This window comes from Alligator mississippiensis, chromosome 3 (genome assembly GCF_030867095.1).
Source record: "Alligator mississippiensis isolate rAllMis1 chromosome 3, rAllMis1, whole genome shotgun sequence".
Taxonomy (NCBI): domain Eukaryota; kingdom Metazoa; phylum Chordata; order Crocodylia; family Alligatoridae; genus Alligator; species Alligator mississippiensis.
Window position 1 is genome coordinate 259,495,946 of NC_081826.1, and position 19,832 is coordinate 259,515,777.

At 39.3% G+C, this 19,832-nt stretch overlaps 1 protein-coding gene across 5 annotated transcripts in view; it reads right to left on the reverse strand.

Moving 5' to 3' along the window:
• MAST4 (microtubule associated serine/threonine kinase family member 4) overlaps positions 1–19,832 on the reverse strand; it is a 496,570-nt gene that overhangs the window by 16,176 nt on the left and 460,562 nt on the right. For all 5 annotated transcript variants that reach the window (XM_019495987.2, XM_019495988.2, XM_059725122.1 and 2 more), the window contains 10 exons: positions 17,137–17,345; positions 15,906–16,044; positions 14,763–14,895; positions 13,672–13,837; positions 10,171–10,272; positions 6,746–6,868; positions 6,370–6,482; positions 4,509–4,636; positions 4,133–4,365; positions 360–560 (listed from right to left, as the gene is read on the reverse strand). In XM_019495987.2, the coding sequence (XP_019351532.1) occupies positions 360–560; positions 4,133–4,365; positions 4,509–4,636; positions 6,370–6,482; positions 6,746–6,868; positions 10,171–10,272; positions 13,672–13,837; positions 14,763–14,895; positions 15,906–16,044; positions 17,137–17,345 (1,547 nt within the window). The remainder of the gene's footprint in view (positions 1–359; positions 561–4,132; positions 4,366–4,508; positions 4,637–6,369; positions 6,483–6,745; positions 6,869–10,170; positions 10,273–13,671; positions 13,838–14,762; positions 14,896–15,905; positions 16,045–17,136; positions 17,346–19,832) is intronic.

Below are 19,832 nucleotides of genomic sequence, written 5' to 3' on the forward strand. Positions count from 1 at the left end.
GAGAACCTCTCTCTGCAACTTCAGAAGAGTTAAGAATTTAAGTGTTACCTACTACAGAGAAGAGATAGCTGTCAATATGGATCTGGATTCTGGACCCTCCAAAAGTAAGGGGAGTTTCAGATCAGATTTCACTTTTTTCTTTAGGTTAATGATTAAATATTCAATTGGTGACATGGAAGTTATTTTTTCCTTGCTTCTGGCATGCAAGCCAAACCAAAACATGGAACAACCCCCCACAATTAACTTTGACAACAACTCAAGCTTGCAGGTTAAAAATGACTGAGACAGAGTCCATTCCAGACTCTCAAAGAGTAATAGAGTATTCAGGAATAATGACATACTACAAGATTCATCCCTACCTCCTGGGATCATGAGGGACAAAGCACTTGCAGAGAGGGACTTTGTGACTTTTCCCGAGATTTTCTTTTTCTCTGTGCTTTCTAGTCGCTGACGAGCCATGTGAGAAGCAGTTTCGCTGGACGGCTTTGAGGAATTATCTGTACTGTCCACACTCTCAATTCTTGCATTTATCTGATCTAAGTGCTCTGAAAAACTGCCAACTGTACAAAGAAGAAGGGATAAACACATTGAGGGAAACTGGGGGGGGTGAGGGAGGAGAAACAATACAGTTGTAAGGTGGAACTTTTCTCTCTGCCAACAAGTTCATACAATGTTAGAGGAAAATTAAAAGCAAATGGAAAAGAACAGAGATTTCATCAAGGTTAACAAGGTAAGGAGAAGCACTAGGGACTGAGATGGGTTTGCATCAATGGCATAATTAGAAATACAAATAAAATCTGTTACGTGTTTTGTAGCTCAGCAACATACATTTAGAGGACTTAGCTAAGCATATTTTGCAAGTGAATACCCACTCAAGTCAATAAGGCTAGGGACAGACATTACACATAAACTGGTTTAATTGATCAGAAACTGGTTTAAACCTGTAACAGAGCAGATGTTCAGGGCACAGAAACTGGTCTGAAAGTGGCTGAAGCCAGTTTGAGATAAACCTGGTTGAATGTAGTATCAAACTTAACTGATATGGGTCAAACCGGCTTATGCAATGTCTGTCCCAGACCCCTTGCTGGTTTAAGATAAACCAGACTCCTCCAGCATCCTGGCATTCATTATGGGCTGGGCAGGGCTCTCTACTCCACAGCAGAGCTAGCCCCTCCCCTCTGCTCACTGGCTGCAGCTCTGGCAGAGACTACAAGCTACTCCCCACCACCCCTCACCACTCCCTGCTAAGCAGAAATTCCCCCCTCCCCTCTGTCTTGCTGAGAGGTGTCTGTGTATTAGCTAACAGACCACATGCTGACTACGGTCCATGCTGTGGCAGACGGGACAAAGGTAGAATCAGCCGGTAGCTGGTAATGTCCCTTGATGTTTTCTTAATAGGGTGATAAACACTTATCAATTCCCTGCTGGACTGCTCAGAATGGGGGGGGGAGGGGGGGGGAGGCCCTCCCTAATCAAAGCATCCTGCCGGGGCCTGGCCACACTCCCCTCAGCTCAGCACTGTAGAAAGGGAGGGCTGCTCTAGCACCCCTGACTTCTTGCCTGAGCCACTGCAGACATGTACCTGCATGCCTGGGATGTCTGTGCAGTAGGGCTGTGCGAAACTTCACTGGCTATTTCGTTTCGATGATGTTTCGACTTGTTTCAAGCTCAAAACAGCAAAATTGAAATGAAGCAAAGGGCTCGAAACAGCCTCAAAACAAAATGAAGCCAGCTGAAATATTTTGAAAGTTTTGAAACGTTTCGAATTTCGAAGCAGTCAGGTAGTGGGAAGAACGGGAGAGCCAGGGCTGTGCTCCGAGCAGCTCTGCAGCCCCACGCGGCTCAGCCTGGTGTGGAGCGCAGCCCTGGTTCTCCCTACCTCCTGCCTCCAGGCTGCAATCCATGGGGCTGGTGGAGCCGATTGGAGTGCAGTACCAGCTCTGCCTGCCTCCCACTGCTGGGCTGTGCTCCAATCGACTTCGCCAGCCCCATGGAGCCCAGTCCAGGAGGAAGGAGGCAGGCAGAGCTGGCACTGCACTCCACCTCCCGTCACTGGGCTCAGTTCCATGTGGCTGCGAGCCACTGGGAGCTGAGCCCGGTGGCAAGAGGCGGAACGCAGCCCTGGTGCTGCTGATACCCCCCACTGGGTTGAGTTCCACGGGGCTGCAAGCTGCTGCGAGCTGAGCCTGGTGGAGGGAGGCAGAGCACATCCTGGTGCTGCTCTGATTCCCCCCCACCGGGCTCAGTTCCACAGGGCTGCAAGCCACTGGGAGCTGAACCTGGGTGGAGGGAGGCGGAGTGTAGCCCTAGCGCTGTGCTTTGATTCCCACGGACTCAGTTCCACAGGGTTATGAACCACTGGAAGCTGAGCTGGGTGGGAAAGGTGGAGCACAGCCCCAGCGTTGCTCCTGGATCACAGGAGGCTGATGCTGCCAAAGGGGGTTAGAGGCAGCACCGACCTTCCCAGTGCTGACTGCAGCCTATGGGCGAAACATCAAAACAGCACTGAAACACCAAAAGAGTTTTGATGAAATAAAATGGAACAGTGCTTTCAAAATTAAACGAAACTCGAAACGAAGCACTGTTCCGTTGAAACACTGAAAAGGAAGTCACAGTGGAATGATGCTGTTTTGCACAGTCCTACTGTGTAGTTACAAAGTGATTTCACCTAGCCAGGTTAGACTAACCTGCAAGGATTGAATCAATTCAGGCTCAGGCTTTTTGAATGTCTGTCCCTACCCAGGTAGATTTGACTATGAATGCAACGCTACATATCTCTCTACCAGTTTCTCTACTTTCCCTTTCCCTTCCCCCAACCCTGGGGGAAATAAAAACAACACCCCATGTGCAAGCACTAAAATGGCATGCATTATTCCATTTTTTAATACGTATTTTCACTTTTTTCTTCACCAAGAACGGGAGTAGTACCAGACTCATCAGTATAGTGATACCCTGAATGATTTATGATACAATAATACCATCAGAGACACTACTAAAGGTGGAGACAGAAAAGCACTTAAAGAAATAAAAATGGGAAAGACCTCACATCAGCTGACTCATCTGCCAGGGACCAGTTCAAATGTTCAGTAATATATACAGGAAGGTTTTGTGACCTTATGGGATAGACAAGAATGGTTTATCTATTTTCCTTAAAGGGAGAGCAAAAAGAAGCCAATAATTCCTTCATATCACAGAATATCCTACTGGCCAGCATTTTGTAGAATAAAGAGAAGTTATTTTCTAATTTAGCTAGTATTTGCATATACAAGGGAACAAAAGCAAGCAAGCAGATATTTTGAATTATGCCTAAGTATTGGTGTGCTCATTACTATAATCACAACACATTCCTGACTGTGACCTCACAAGTGCATACATACACAAAAACATACACATCTGCCCCCCCCCAGTGGTCCTAATAACCATGCTTTAACTTCTGAAGCTTCATTACAAGGAAGAGCAACTGTTAAAAAAATGTTAAACTGTTTACATATGGAAAAATATTGCGATATGGAAAAAATGTGGAGGGAACAAAGAGATGTAGTGTACTCTATGCAACGCTCTACTAGATATCAAGCTAGTCTGATTTCCACATGGAAAGGACAGCTTTACCAAGTTTGAAAGACAGACTAAAAGCTGATTTAATGATTAAAAAATGTTATGGGGCATCAGTTTAAAAAACAGCTATGGAGGTCAATCAGGAAAAAAGATTAGATAATTATTGCAATTGTGGTAGTCTTAGAAATTGCAGGATTGAATACACAAGTGATCAGAGTGCCCTATATATCCACAGAACCATGGCAACACGGACATAGGCTGCATAAGTCTCCTGGTACTTTCCTGCCACCTGACTGGATGGGTCTAGTCAAGGGCCAAAAGGCAGTCAATCTCCATGGACCATTCATTATTTTATTTATCTACAAATGTCCCAACAGGGGTGATAGAGTAATGCCAGATTTTGACATTTGCTGCAGTACTTGCATCTTTCCAGTAGGTACTAATATGAAAGCTTATCACTCTGGACATCTTAGGATGATGTACTTTAAGTCAGGTCAGAACTGTGGGACGAGAAAGCTAAATACAGAACGTACATTGGCTTCCTAACATAACTGGCAGTAAATTAGGGGATCCTTACCTGACAATGTCGAGCTGCTGATGGTACTGGCTGGAGTGGTGACCTCCAGCTCATCTTGACCATGTTCCTCATTTGCAAATGTAGCCTTTTCTTGGTCTTCTCGGGATTCTCCCAAGCAGGTGGTTTCATCTTGATCTGCTTCAGCTGATATGGCCAGTTTTGGAAGAAAACCTGAACCATGTTGCTGTCTGGTGCTTTCAGTATCCGAGGAGTTGGATGTAGACAGCTGTTGCCTGAATTCAAAATAGCATTTGCACAATTCATATTTGAAGTCTTTTTACAGAACAATACTAGTGAAGGCAAACAGTAGTAGGGCTGGCCTGCCACCACCAGGGAAGTGGAACTTGGCCTGTCTTTGCCAACTGCTCCTACTTACGTTTCCGAATACTCTGAACTCCAGCTTAAAGATTCCACACAGGGCAAGGTTGCATTTTTTGTTTTCTCTCCTGTGTCTTCCTTTTCTTCATTTTGATTTTGACTTACACGATCTATGCTACTAAAAACCTATTGCATAAAAAAGCAACATATTACTGACACATATTTGATTTAAAAAGATTTTCAGGAAAATCTCTCATACAGGACTCTGTATGCTCTAAATGTTTATGCAGTACCCTAGAGCTTCAACTTCAACTATCGCAAGTCTTTTCGAATTTCTAGGAGTTTGTGCTCTTAAGGTGCTTTTCAATTCTGTTTTCTTGGCTCCTCAGCTACAGGGTCATGAATAACATCTCTGTTATGAATTCAGCAGCTTCTCTCCCCATTCCACTGTATCAACTATGAGCCCACAAACAAAATCTGTAGGTGCTTAAGGGGTTATAGGTCAAAGGATCAATGCACCATTTAGATTACTTCTTAACCATGAAGTCAATCAAAAAAGACCCACTAATTTAATGGCCACCAGTCAAGTGTGGAAAGCAGAAAAATGAATTTGAATCAAGTGTGAAGATGAGGATAAATTACTTGGGTTAAAGATTTAGAAAAAATAAATTCTCATCATAAAATGCAGCTGTTTGTATAGCTGACAAACTGCCTATAGAGACTGTCAGCTGTATGTACTACAGCCTCCGAGTCACAGCTACTCTTACATACAATAACAAAATGGCACCTTTCAAGATATTGAGCTACTCCTGTGGGTTTATTTCTTTGGAAAGGATAGAAACCATCTCCAAAGAGCCAGAACCATTCTTCGCTGTCTGAATCAGTCATGCTGCTGAGTCAAGACAGTATTCACATTGAACAAAACCAGCAAGTCCTCCAATTCCTTCCTCCACATTAGAGCAGTCTGTCAGAGGGAGCACTACAGAGCACAGGCTTACAAAAGTATATATCAGGATAGGTGATTTTTAAACTACCTTTCCTTTTACTGACTAAGATTCTACTTAATCTTTTTTTAAACCATTTTTGAGGAAGGCTTACATTAACAATTTATATTAACAGGATTTTTTTGACAATCATTGCTGGTTACCATTTAGGATTAAAAGCCTGTTTTATTAGACATTTGTTTTCTCAACCCGTTATAACCTCCTGATTTTTCCTGCACATTTTCCAAAGGTTGCCGTCAACCTCTAATTGCCAAGTCCTAATATTCCCTCTCTCACTCTTACTGTCTCATCTTTTTTGGACTCCCAAGTTTGCCACCAGTTTGTCATATCCAAAATGTAAACCTCAATCTGCATATCTCCATAAAAATGTGGACAAACCATATTCCACTCTAGCAATCATGCACATTTTTCTTTTTGTATACCCCATCTAATAGTTCATCTCTGCCTTAACTCTTAAGATTATAAACTCAACTGAGACAGAACTTTTTTCTATGCAGTTGCCTTTAAGGCACCTTAACGCTGCTAGCGCAAAATACAGCCCCCCCCACCCTCCAAAAAACCAAACAAACAACCTAACTGATAGGGAAGTGTCCTTCAGGATTTAATAGAAAGAATTCTTTCTAAAGCATCTTTTGAAACATACTACATTTTCTACAGGAGAGCTCACTAACTTTACAGAAAGGCTATATTTGCTATTACATTCCCAAAGTTCCTAGAGCAACTGCAACAGACTCCTTATTACATTTGGATTGAATACTACTGGTTTCATTCTTATTAAACGCCACTGAACTGCACCATAATTGAATAATGTGTCAACCCTTCCCTTGCACAAATCGGTCCTTTTCAAACCCCAAAAGCAATAGAGTGTGTTTGTGTACAAACTGCATACTAAACAAACGCAAAGCCTTTACTTACTTTTGAAAATCTATGGGAACAGGAGGAAAACTGCCTTATCTCCAAATTAAAATCTTCATCATTTGTATCATCTTCTTCTTCAGTTTCCATATGGTGATATTTCTCAGAACGAGCTACAGAAAAGGGAAAGAAATGTTTTGAACTTATCACAGAATATCAGATGCCAAGATTTAATGTTAATTAAAAGGGTAATTTTATTTTTAAAGATTAGCTCTTCTAAAATGTCAGGTTGGCAGTGAGATCCTGAAGCTTCCAATGGTTCTGGTAAAGAGGATTTTCAGTGCACAGCAAGTAAAAGAAAGAATCAAAGACAATTAATAATTATATCATTTCCTCCTCAAATTAAATCATTAGTTTTGTATAATATAATACATACTGTCAAAGTAACTCGTGTCATCTTCAGATTCCAGCTGCGGAATGAATTCTGCTTTCTGTCTCAGCAGACTATTCCAGTCTAGGCTACGAAAGAACTGGTGCTGTTTTACTTCATATGCACCACCTGAGGGAGCCAGAGAAAAACCATCTGAGTGATTGCTAAACAAAACATCTTCTGTTAATTCCAAGCTAACTCCTTGTTAAAGGAATATACTAATTAGCATGGAAAAGCACAGGCAACACTGCAGTCTAGTATGTCAAAGATGAAAAATCTGTTTCTACTATCACAGATGAATACATTTGTGTCATAGGATTATATGGGGGGGGGGGGGGGGCTTTGTATTTCCATTACTTCTACCAACAAAGCTAATTACTACCTATCGAATATATATTAGCCTGAAACTTGGCACACAGTATTGTTTGCCAAGACGTGGATCCCTACTACACATATCTTGCAACAAATAGAGGATATTTTAACTTCAGAATTCCTTTGGTCTAATATGGTTAACTTTTAAGAAGTCTTTTTTGGAATTTGTAGAACAATAATACACAATTCCACTGGACTTTCAGCACAATTGAGCTTCCTATGAATCACTCTCTACTTACCATGCATTTCAAATAAAATTAATCTATTTTTGATTTAGGAACAGCCATAAAACTAACTTTGTAATATCTGGAATTTCTGTCCTTTCCCAAGTAATGTACTGAGAAACATAAGGGTTATTTTGAATAACAGATGGATCAGTAAACGATGCACTTTCTTATAACTTTTTTCATTTTTATCTCTCAAAATTACTTTTTTACAAAGTCATAAACTCCATTACATTCATTTTAATACTCGCTAAAAACCTCTCTCTCTCTCCCCTTATATATATATATATATATATATATATATATATATATATATATATATATATATATATATATATATATATATAATGCCCGTTTAAAAAGTGGGATTTGGGAAAGAAATGGAAACAATAAGATAATTTCAGGACTGACTGTCTTGGTTGTGAAGAAAGGCAATCAAAGATGTTAAGTAAGAGATGGATTGACTCATTTCTATACCAAAAATTTACCTCCAACCAATACCAATGAAAAATTTACAAAAGCACATCCCTACCTGTATCCCTGAAATAAAGCCCAAAACACGTCTAACTCTATGAAACCAGCTCATAAGAAGAGAGGCAATCAGATGTGAACTTCCCAACTTAAATAATTTTGTGTCATGTTTTAACATTATTGAGACGCATTTCTTATATTTCTCTCATTTTCCATCTTCTATGGAAAGGTTTTAGAATATCTATTCATTTCCTTCCACCCCTGACTAAGCCTTTCTAGTCTCTTGGGTAAATGTGCAATTACATATTTTCATGGAACATTATTCAGCAGCTAAACATGTATTAAATGCATAGGGCTGGCATTTGAAATGTGTGTCAAAGCCAGGTGATAAACTGCAGCCTTTCCCAGGACTCCTGTGGGACCCATCACATTGCAGCCACTGTTTTTGTGAGCTGCTTTTGACACTCAAAAGCTTAGGTTTAGTTTTTAAATATCCCTCTGTGCTTCACAAGCAGTTGCAGGATTCCCCTCTTCAGATTGTCAAGTCTTAAGAGACCAAGAATAGTTGAAGAAATAAACCAGTAAATAAATTGAGCAGATGTTACATGTGGAGGCACTGACCATTACAGCATTTATGCCTAATTCAAGCCAATTCACTACTCAATGAGGCACAGAATCTACCAGCGACTGTCTCTCTCTCTCATGGAATAGTGACTTGGCCATAAACACTATACTTATTGTGAAGAAAGATTGGGCAATGAAATGACAGTACCTGAAATAAGGCCATTAAAGGGAATAGAGTGCAATGCTAATTCTGACTTCTCAGACTCTTACTTACAGGAATGCCCTTTGTATGGGACGGTCCACAGCTATGCTGGTCCCAGGAGGAAGCATATGGAGGAACTAAGAGTCATAATTCCTTTGCTGCTCCAACTTTGCTCGCTGGGGATGTGTTATAAGCACAGGATGGCAGCAATCCTCAGTACATCACACCCCATGCTAGCAGCTGCACCAGAGACGGGGAGCAGAGGAGGCACACAAGATCTCAAATTTGGCCCACTCACCCATCCACCTATTTACAGAGTGATAGGAATGAAGCCTCTATTCTTATTTGTACTTTAACTCCCCCCACAGCAGGACCCAAGATCTGAGAAGCTCTAATGCGGACACAAAAGAACCAGGATTTGGGTCACGTTCTTAGCCACCTGCATGGTTGTGTTAGGACCAGTCTCAATATAGCCCTTAGTATTAAATTTAAAATTTCCCTCTATAAAAATGCAAATCAACAATGGGCAAATAGACCCAACCTCTACTTTGTATCATGATAACCAGTACCATCACATTATTCACTTGTGCTCCCAAGGCTATCTCCAGTCATCTACTGTTCTGGTCTTATACTCAGACTGCAAGTTGTTTGGGGGCAGGAGCTGTTTGTTCTTTTGTATGACGCCTAACAAAACAGGTCCTGGCCTGTAACTGCGGCTGACTGACACATGCTATGACACTACAAATAATAAAACAATGGTATTCTCTACTCCTGCCTGTCACTCAAAGTTGCAACCCCGAACATAAATTCAAATAACAAAAATACTCTGCTCTTGATGGACACCATTTTACTGTTAACCAATGCAGGTCTGGCTGCAGTTAACGTCATGTGCCAACTTCTTTACTTAGAATGAGTTGAGAGTAGTGCTGAGGAGAGCTAGAAAGCCCACAGAGCAAAAGCAAGCAGCTTCTCTTGTCACTGTTCTCCATTTATTTCCTTTAACCTTGTGTACTTTCTATTTTATTCTTTTTCATGCAAAGGCAATAGCACTGAATGAAAGCAATAAGAGAAATCATAATCCAAACTCGGGCAGTCTTTTGTGAGTAATTAGTTCAAGTACTAGCTAATCACCCTCCAGTCTGAAGAAGCTAATTTGCCAGGGCAGAGAACTGATGTCAGGAAGTGGTTATTTTGATTTACCTCACAACTTCCACATTTAAGTTATTTAACAGTCCTTTGTTTCTGTGTGGGTAACAGTTCCTGGCACTAGACACACTGCCTTCAAGAGAAACTTCTGTTTTATTTATTGAGACAAGATAAGGGGAGACAATGCAAGCTTCATGAGAATGGTGCAAGATGACAAAAACCATGTTGTTAAAATATGTCACCCTACTGTACTGCTGCTCTGAATCAGCAAAAAAGCAAACCAAACCAGCAAAATGCACTCTTGCTATAATGAGTTGCCATCATGTTGCACACATTGACAGATGTTTCCTGGGCAAAGCAAAACAAACAAAAAAAGCAAACAAAAACCTCATCGTGTTCAATGTGGAAGCTATTTCTAGCATATTAGCAAAATTAAAAACATTGCCCCAGACCTGTTCCCAATCTCTCCAGAGGATTTTGCCTGAGCAGCAGAGTAATCAGATCCTGAGCATCTGGAGGAGGTGCTTCATCCTTTTCAGGCCAGTTGATCTCATCTAGCAGAAAAGAAAGTAGCTTGTATTATTTATTTTTGTCCAGCACCATAAAGGACACTGTTTATTCGCAGTACAGCACCTTTCCAGTCATCTTACACAGAACAGTAGTTAAGCTGTATTTTATTTGTAACAAAAAGACCTTTCGACTCAAATGCAATACAACCCTCTTCTAAACTAAACCATACAATAATCATGGTGTTTACCTGTGAAGCAGCAAGCCTTACCCCCAAACAGCACTTCATAGCAAGAAGCAGTACTGCTTTAGTCCTGGCTGCTGTTTACAGAACACTATGGCTGAAGCACACTCTATGTACTGTTCCTTTCTCTCTGAACAATCATTATGCTTTAAATCCTAGTCCTGTTCCTTGGGAACTGCTGATAAGATGGATACAATTGGCCTGATCCTACAGCCATTGCTCACATCTGTAATCCTTTACTAATGCCCTAAGAGATTCATTGAAGTCATTACTCACATGACTGAGGTCTGTGGGATTCAACACTAGATTTGACAAGATACAAGCCAATGTGGTTGTTTTTCTAGATATTTTTCACTGAAAATACCCTATTAATTTACTACCACTAACCTGCCTATTACAAAAACCATGTCCACACCCTGGCAAGTTAGACCTAAACTTTGTAGTCATGCTCTTGGATTCCATAAAAGACAGCCTGGAAATACTGCTAAAACCTCATTTAAATTACATAATGGAAATCTGCAAAATGCTTCAGTAGGAAAAGGAGCACTACAATAAGCAAAATAAACTACAGGTACATAGAGATGAAACAATTATACCAACTTAAAAGGGGGGGATGGGACTTAGGGCACTTCTACACATATGATTTCATGCTGCAATGTGCTGGAGATCTGGCGTATTGGAGCAGACTTGATTAATGGAGTCTGCTTTGCATGTGAGCTGACACATACCGCACTGTGTCGCTTTCAGTTGTATAAGCAGCGAAATGCAAGTCAGCGTGGTGAAAATGTTGGTGGTGTGCTTTTGAACTAAAACACCTTTGATGCGTTTTAGTTCAAAAACAGACTGCCACCATTTTCTGTGCACTGACGCACATTTCGCCACTTATACAACTACATGTGTTGCATGAGTGTCAAGTCACCACTTTTTAATTCAGGTAATTTGTTCAGTCTGTCCATATCATATGATGTTTATGTCTATATGATGTAGAATGAATGCTGTACCTCCATAACTGGTACATCATCACTTCTTTTATAAACACACTGAACAAGTTCTCTGGGAGAAGCTAGAGGGCAAGGGATAATTGGGACTTCAAGCACCTGAAGACTTATGGGAAGCAGTTTGGGACCATATGTAAACTGTATTAGTTACTTTTTTCAATAAACTCAGGTGTGATAGTCCTTCAGCTTTCCCACAATGGGATTGCAGCCACAACAGTGTCAATGGGAGTTTTGCCATTAACTCCAGTGTGATTGAGATTTCATCCACAGAGAAAAGAGCATACATCTTTCTCAGGGATCATGAATGACTGGTGCCTCCCAAGACTGGCGGAGCCCCATTTGTAGTCGGCAGTGAGCAGGGACTGTCCACAGATGCCAGCGGTGATGGCAGTGGAAGGGGTGGCGAGCAGCAACTGGGGACCACCTGCAGACACCGGTGGTGACATCAGCGGCAAAGTGGGGAGGAGGTGGCAAGGGCAAGTGGCGACCGCCCTCAAAAGCCAGCAACAGCTTCGGTGGTGGCCAATCTCTGATAGGGCATGTGCCCCGCCTATGTGTCACCTATGTCAGGGATTTGAGTCTATAACAATTCCCATGACAGCTGAAAACCAGAGGAACTGTGCATTTCAGGACCTCTCTTTGCCAGAACAATTATTTTCTTGTAGGTATTACCAGTAAAAATGACTGCAGTAAATTAATTACTATTAAAAAGAAAAGAAAAAAAAATAACAGAGAATGTCAAAATCAAGTTAAAAGAACAAACAAAAATCACAACAGTGTGGAAAATGTGACCAAACTTACACATACTCCTGTGAATAATCAATGCAAAGACCTAGGGAGTACTCATATGCCTAAAGTTATTCATGTGCATCTGCTGGATCAGTGAATACATTTTAACATGTGGCAATTTAAATTAAAAAAAGTAAGGTAATGTGGAAAATAACATTTCCAAAGTACATATTTTTAATTTGGTCATTAATATTAGTTGAAATTTGTGGCAAAAAAGTCTGCCTAAAGAGGCATACATATACACCCGTATACACATGCATGTCTGGAAATGCAATAAAAACATGAGTTATTTCCATGTTTGTTTGCCTGCAGCTTCTAATGCAGTTTAAAATAAAACATGAATATGCATTGCAGCTGTAAGGCATCAAGAATAAAGCTAGCATTTGCTGATTGTGTTAATTAAACAGTTGATTCCCCTTGCCACTCAGGCCTTGGTGTATCACATCAGAAAACAGCATGGTTATAAATCCATAAACAGCTAGGGTATTGTATTAAGAGGTCACATACTGCAGGCAACCCACAAATCCACTTCATTAAAGTTTACAAACATTGTTTGGCTTAAGAAGTCAAAGATAGTGAACTCCATTATGATGCTAGAACATTGCCTCACAAGACAAATGTGATTTTCCCCTCCATTTTAGATGGTGGTTTTTCTAAGCATAATGTAAAATGGACTGGGGAACATTCAGTAACAGAGGTGTCATTCTGTTAAACTTTTGGCATAAACAGTGGCCATCTACTTCTATGCATCTGGGAAATTTATGGAAACAGCAGGTAGGATAGTAAGAGATTCTGTTTAATTATCATTTAGTTTTGCCACTAGCTGCATAACAATACTTAGGGTCAGCTTGCAGGTTAAGATCTAAAGGTTATTGAATTTTAAATGAAAGAAGAACAGCTGTTACAGAAATAACAGTATCCTATAACAACCACCAAAGAAATCATTAACAATCTGTGAATTGATTTGTTTCCTTCTCTTTTCCATTATTTATTATTCGGGAGACATTTGTTTTAGGGTTTTACTACATTTTTGTTAATTTCTTCATTGTGCCACTAGGCATTTTCTCATTTACGCAAATGAATTCCACATTAACCTTTTCTTCTCTGGTACAATTTTTTATTAGATACTGGAAAAGACCATCTCATAGTCAATTAGACTGTCGAACCATTAATAATTCTTTTCTTTCTACCTACACTATTATAACATTTTAAATACACTAGTAATTTTATAAACAAGTTCAGTTTTAAATCCAAATTCTATTCCTTTCATTTGGATGATATACCCTATATCACTGTGATTTTTTATTATTATTAGTTTGGACAGAAACTAATTTAAAATGCTAGCTTAGTGGGAAATTCTTAAATATTTTTTTCAACATTAAATGGATTGTTTCAACAGGCTGCGTGATATTTACCACTGATTACTTGTCCAAATAGCTCTTCTGGTGTATCTCCAAAGAATGGCACACACCCAACAAGAAATTCATAAAGAATGATTCCCATGGCCCACCAGTCCACAGGTTTGCCATAACCCTGCCTTAGTATCACTTCTGGCGCTATATATTCTGGTGTGCCACAGACCTAGAAATGAGAAAAAATATTTATAACAAAATCTACTACTAGTCATTGAATTTCCCATTAATTCTCTGCATTTAACAATACCTTATAAAACCATAAAGAAACAAATTTTGAGCAAATGAAACTGTGATGCCCAAGAAATATGTGAGAGGCAAGAATTTTTGTGGGTGCTAACTTTCATTGGACCAACTTCATGGTTTGGATAAACTTAGCTAAGTTTTAAGGCATCGCACTACCCTTCCTCATGTCTTAAATTTTTGCCTTAAACTTTGTGGAATGGTTTACGTTGTTCAGCTTGTAATTCATCTGATGTTTTCAAATGCTGTATAGAGCAAAACCATTCAAAAGTAGGTATGAGAAATGCATCTGACAGAAAATCCTTTTATAAAAGTAGATTTGTCTGTAAACCCGGAAGTTAATTACAGGAATTGTTTTGTTTACTCTACATCTATCTCTATTTTTACATAAAAATTGTGATGGTTTTACCTTAAGTAACTTTTACAGTGAACAGATTGTGGGCAAATGGTAATGAGGCATGCTTAAAGGGAAATGGGCCATAGCTGAGATGTTAGCACCCGCGATTGTACAATGCATCATGAGTTCTGCAAGTACTCTGCTGAGACTCCTGAATTCCTTATAAAAACAGTTCTCCATTTGTCTCTCTCACATCCTCACTTGCACACAATTAGATCATTCATCTTATTAATAGACCATAATGTGTGTGCATTGGGAGGGGGGAGCAGGGGACTTGGAATGATCTGTACCACAGCAATAAAAGATTATTCTTAAACAGATATCTGAAAGACCACTGCAGAAATAATAATGGCTTAATGTAATATTATGTTATATCCCATTGGTAAATATGTATTTATGTAATCTTTTAGTGTAATAGTAAAAAAAAAAAAAGAAAAGAAAAAAAGTACCTTACCTGTTTGTCAAGAAACTCTCTGGCATCCTTCTCAATGTGTCCCTCATAAAGATTGGTAGTCAGGCTCATTAGCCCTACCTTAGAAAGCCCAAAGTCTGTAAGCTTTATATGTCCCATGGATGTTACCAATAAACTGCAAATTAGAAGGACAGTAAATTACTAATGACAGGATTTAATTCAACATTGCATTTCTATTTATTACAGTCACAACACTGTAGTAGTATTGCAAAACAGCATTGCAAAACTATACAAAACAAAAAATGGACTAACTATACATGCATCCTGTGGAGCTGTCAAATACCGACACATAAATAATAATTATTAGATTTATACAAACTGCTTATCCCTCCTAGAACATTTAACTTCTTTTAAAATATCCTAAGAGGAAAAATTATAAGGCTGCAAAGAAGAATGATGTAGCATGTTTTGGACAAGTAGGAATAGCAAGCGTTCTGGAATACGTTAAAATAGATTTGAATTAAAAAATGGAAACAAGATAGGTGTGAGCATTTTCTGTCTTGAACTGTGTCACTTACTTTAAGAGGGGAAGAATAAAAAAGATAAATAACTGATGCTACACTGGTAATGAGCAAACTACCAGGTGGGTATTTTGATTCAAACACATATGGAATTCATAAGCATTTCTGAAAAGGTGACAAGGAAAACGTCAGTAGAAGAAACAGCAGGTACAGTCTTTATTTCAGCCACCTGCTGTAATGTAACTCATGCTTACAGAAGGCATGAAGTATTACATTCCCCAAACACTGCCAGAATATGACAGAAGGGTGAGATTTCCCATTTAACATTGACCTCATATTTTTCATGTTTTGCATTGCAGAGAGACCTTGCTCTCATTGACCAGATCTTATTATCTTTCATTTCAGCCTCCAGAATACATACATTATTCCTAAGCTCTTCTTACAGCCTCTTGCAACTGAAAGGATAGTTAAGAAACATTCTATATAATTATAGATATAAAAACTCCTACTCAAATAACAGCAAACTTACGTAAAAATTCTGAATACATTTGACAACACACACAATAAAAAAAATCAATTTCCTAGAAAGCAAATTACATTTTTCATATTTTCTCTGGCTACTTTTCATACAAAATGTCCTTGTGGTTATATTTTATGTACATACTTGTCTGGTTTCAAATCCCTGTGTACAATTCCATAATTATGGAGGTACTCCAAGGCTAAAACAGTCTCTGCAAAGTACATCCTTGCCATGTCTACAGGTAAAGGACCCATATTCTTCATCAAGGTAGCACAGTCTCCACCTGCATAAACATAACACATATTCCAGACAGTATTTTAAGGTATGCAGAAATAAGAAAACGCTGCAAATGTGAGCATGTGTTGATTTCTAGGAATTACTGCTTCTTCTGTAAGGAGAGCAAACATTTACTCTATACCATCAAACCAACTGTGTGCTCAAACACGTATTTGTTTTTGCACAGCTACTTCCTGAACCATTTCATTTTAAGTTCACCATGTAAAATATTCTTCTACAAGCTGGTACGGGTTTTGTTTTATTTTGTTCTTTTTTTTTTGAAAGAACAGACATTAGAAACTAGTGTTGAGCAAGCATAAAGATATGACATGAAACTATCCTATATGCTGAATATGTTCTCAAGGATTTTTTTTTTTCTGCTTATTTTTGGTTTGCTAACTTAACGCTCTTATGATTTTTGTCTATCAATTTAGGTAACTATGCGGCCCCATTCACCCTGGTATATCTGATTGCCACTGATTCTATCTGATAGGTTTATCCTCACGATATCCCTCTGATACAAGTATATATCATTATGCCCATCCCACAGATGGGTTGAGACACAGAGATTAATTATGAACACAACGGATGTCTGTGGTGGAGACTAACATGAATCTGGGTATCCTGCATTTGTTTCTCCCTATTGCTCTACCTACTGAAGAGGTTCTTTCTACTGTGTGTAAGAGGCTCTTAAAAGATATATTTTTGAAATTTTAAGCTCGTTACTACAGATCATTTCCAGATACAGCCAAACCAATTAGCAAAAATTTCAAGCATCAAAATTTCATAACTTTGTCATAATTTGCAGCCCTGTTTCTGATGCTAGGACATTTATGACTACAAACCATAACTAACTTATTCAAAGAACATTTATTTCCCTTTATAGTTGCAGTATGAGCTTTTTACGGGCAATCACTAGGAGATAATGACTGGGAATGAAGCCATCTCATCGCTGGATTTAGATCCTAAGTGTATATTGCCAGCATGCAGAGTACACACAGAGGGGCCTTTTGTAATGTAAATACTGTGGGGGTTGATTTTTCTTTCTTGATGCTTAAAAACCCTCTTCTCCCCACTGTAAAGAGAACAAACATTGTACCTTCCACATACTCCATGACCATACATAAATGGCGTCTAGTTTCAAAAGAGCAGTACATGCTGACGACAAATGGATTTTCTGCAAATGTCAGAATATCACGCTCAACAAAGGCCTGCTGAATCTGGTTTCGGAGAATGAGATTCTGTCTGTTAATCTTCTTCATGGCGAATCTCTGTCTGGTTTCTTTATGCCGCACAAAATAAACCGCACTGGAAGGGTCAAAACAACAGGAGTTAAAAAAAAGAGAGTTGGTGAACAGAAGTAGATTATACTAAATATATAAAAAGAACATTATTAACAAATCTTTCCATTTTAGTATGTATCCAATATTCTGTATTGTTTCATACCTAAGGTGAAGATTCAGTTAAAGCATTTACCACATATCTTTATAAAATAAAAACCAACATCCGAAACAAATAGAGCAAAAGCTCCCAGCTCAAATAGATATTGGGTGTTTACATTTACAGACTGGTGTAGACAAATAGTTGTGGCACAACACAATACTTCTGACAAATGCCTGTTCTTTAAGTATATGTCATAGTTATGACTCAGACTCCATTTCAAGGGATTTTCTGATAAGTCATGGGCCTTTCATGAGGGTTTCATATGTGAAATGCACAAGAGAGTAAAAGATGTTGACTGGGAAGCTACCTCTTTTGGGAGTTGTAAAATGCCCCACCTGATATCACTGTTTCTCCCCAATATCAGCATTTACTACTATGAGGCCATATCAACAAAGGTGATCCTATGAAACGAGATTATTGCAGTAACTGCCTGAGATGGGTAGAAATCCCACTGTGGCAATGATAGGGCTTCCTGTAATCTGCATTGGGAGCTGCAGGCTAGAAGCACAGCTAAAGGAAAACATCAGCTGGAAAAACTCATTGCTTTCAGGGTTTGATAAAAGGGATCACACATTCCAGTGCTAATCCCTGCCATGGAGCACTGACATAGGACATAGTTTGTAAACTTCCTAAAAAGCCAGGGAGGCCCACAAGAGAGCAAATAATTGCATAACAAAAACTGAAAGAGTCTACATTGTGCCTCACTACTTCTGGAGACAGAGTTTCCTCATGAGAGAGTTGTCTTACTGATTTGAATGTTTTTCATTAATCCTTTCAATTGTCTCCCCAGGTGCTGTTGCCATTTCAGGGCAGGGCAAGTGAAAGACTCATAAGGAAACTAAGAGAAAAACACCTTGGGCAAAAACACAAGTCAATTCCACACCCTTTGTGCATCCTACAAAGTCTCACTCCCTGTATACCTCACCCATAATGGTTTAAGAACCGAGTTATTCAGCTTTCCAGTCCGTTCTCCTCCCTGATCCCTTCTTACTTTTCTTCCTCAATCTGTTCCCACCCCTCCCTGATATTTACGTTTGTTCTCTAACCACCACATTCCCTTTGGTTCTCAAAGGGGTCTCAGCCTTTCCCTTTCTTCAGAACACTCTTGTTCTTCCTCTCCCCCTGGTTTTGCAGCCAATTCCTTTCCCAATATCGGCTTCTCTTTTTCTCTTAATTTTGTTCTTCTGTTATTTTCTACTTTAACCTGTTCATTGTTGGTATGTTCCTATCATCACAGATGTGGGAAAGAGTCGGTCAGTTGCCTGAAGACTTGGTTCTCCAGGGAATTCTTGAGCCACTACACAGTCCTCCACATCAAGGGGAGTGAGGGCCAGCAACCCCATTAGGGGATGAGAGGCTAAGAACCAGTGCTGCTGGATTCCAACAGTTTGCCTTCAGAGAAGTATGTCAAGTGAAATTTGTAAAGGCAGGATGAAAGAAATAAACTAGAGGGTACTAAAACAGAAACTTACTGTAAGGGCTGTCTTTTGCAAGCTCTGTAGATATCATTACAGGCAACAGCAGGGTCAAATTTATGTAACCCTCCAAAGAAGCCATTATGATGATGAATATCTAAGTCAGTATGCAAGCAGCATTTAGATATGCTGGGCTGTACACCTTGGGTCTCTGGGCTGTACTTTTTTATTCCAAGTTTTTCATCACAAGTCAGAAAACAAACACAGTTCTTCAGAAAATGATTGTGAAGTTCCAGTGACATCACAGGCACAAAAACTAATAGCACAAAATAATATAAAAATCACACATCCTCCATTTGTATAAAGTACTTTATATCTCCATTTGCCTGACAAAGAAAATAAACCCATGGCATCATTCACTATTCAACTCCTCCTTTAATACTTCAGGTTTCCAGAATGAAGGAATTAGAAACATTCTGAAATTACACGCAGTTGCTATCAGAAAACAACTCAACTTTCGGCATTTTTACGTTATTTTTGCCGTCTTGTCTATTTACATGTGCTTATCCCTCCATCAACATGGATATAGATACAAGTAGGCATAGAATTTTAAAAATAACATCTCTTGTGACATTTTTAATATTATAATATAGGATGTATAGCTTGCATGCAGTAATGAAGGATGTAGGTCTGATGCTGTATAACCTTCTTTTTCTCCAATATAACAAACATTCAAAGATCATTGTGGCTACTTGAATTTATTTCCCTTCCATCTACTTGTTTTAAGATGCACTTAATGTATTACTCTATACCACATTTACTAAGAGCAAGAACCAAATCCTGAGACTCCCCCTCAGCCACCTAATGGCATCTGTTCATCAGCAAGTGACAGTGGACACTGAAGCTTTTCTACTGACTGGTGGTGCATTTTCTCTTG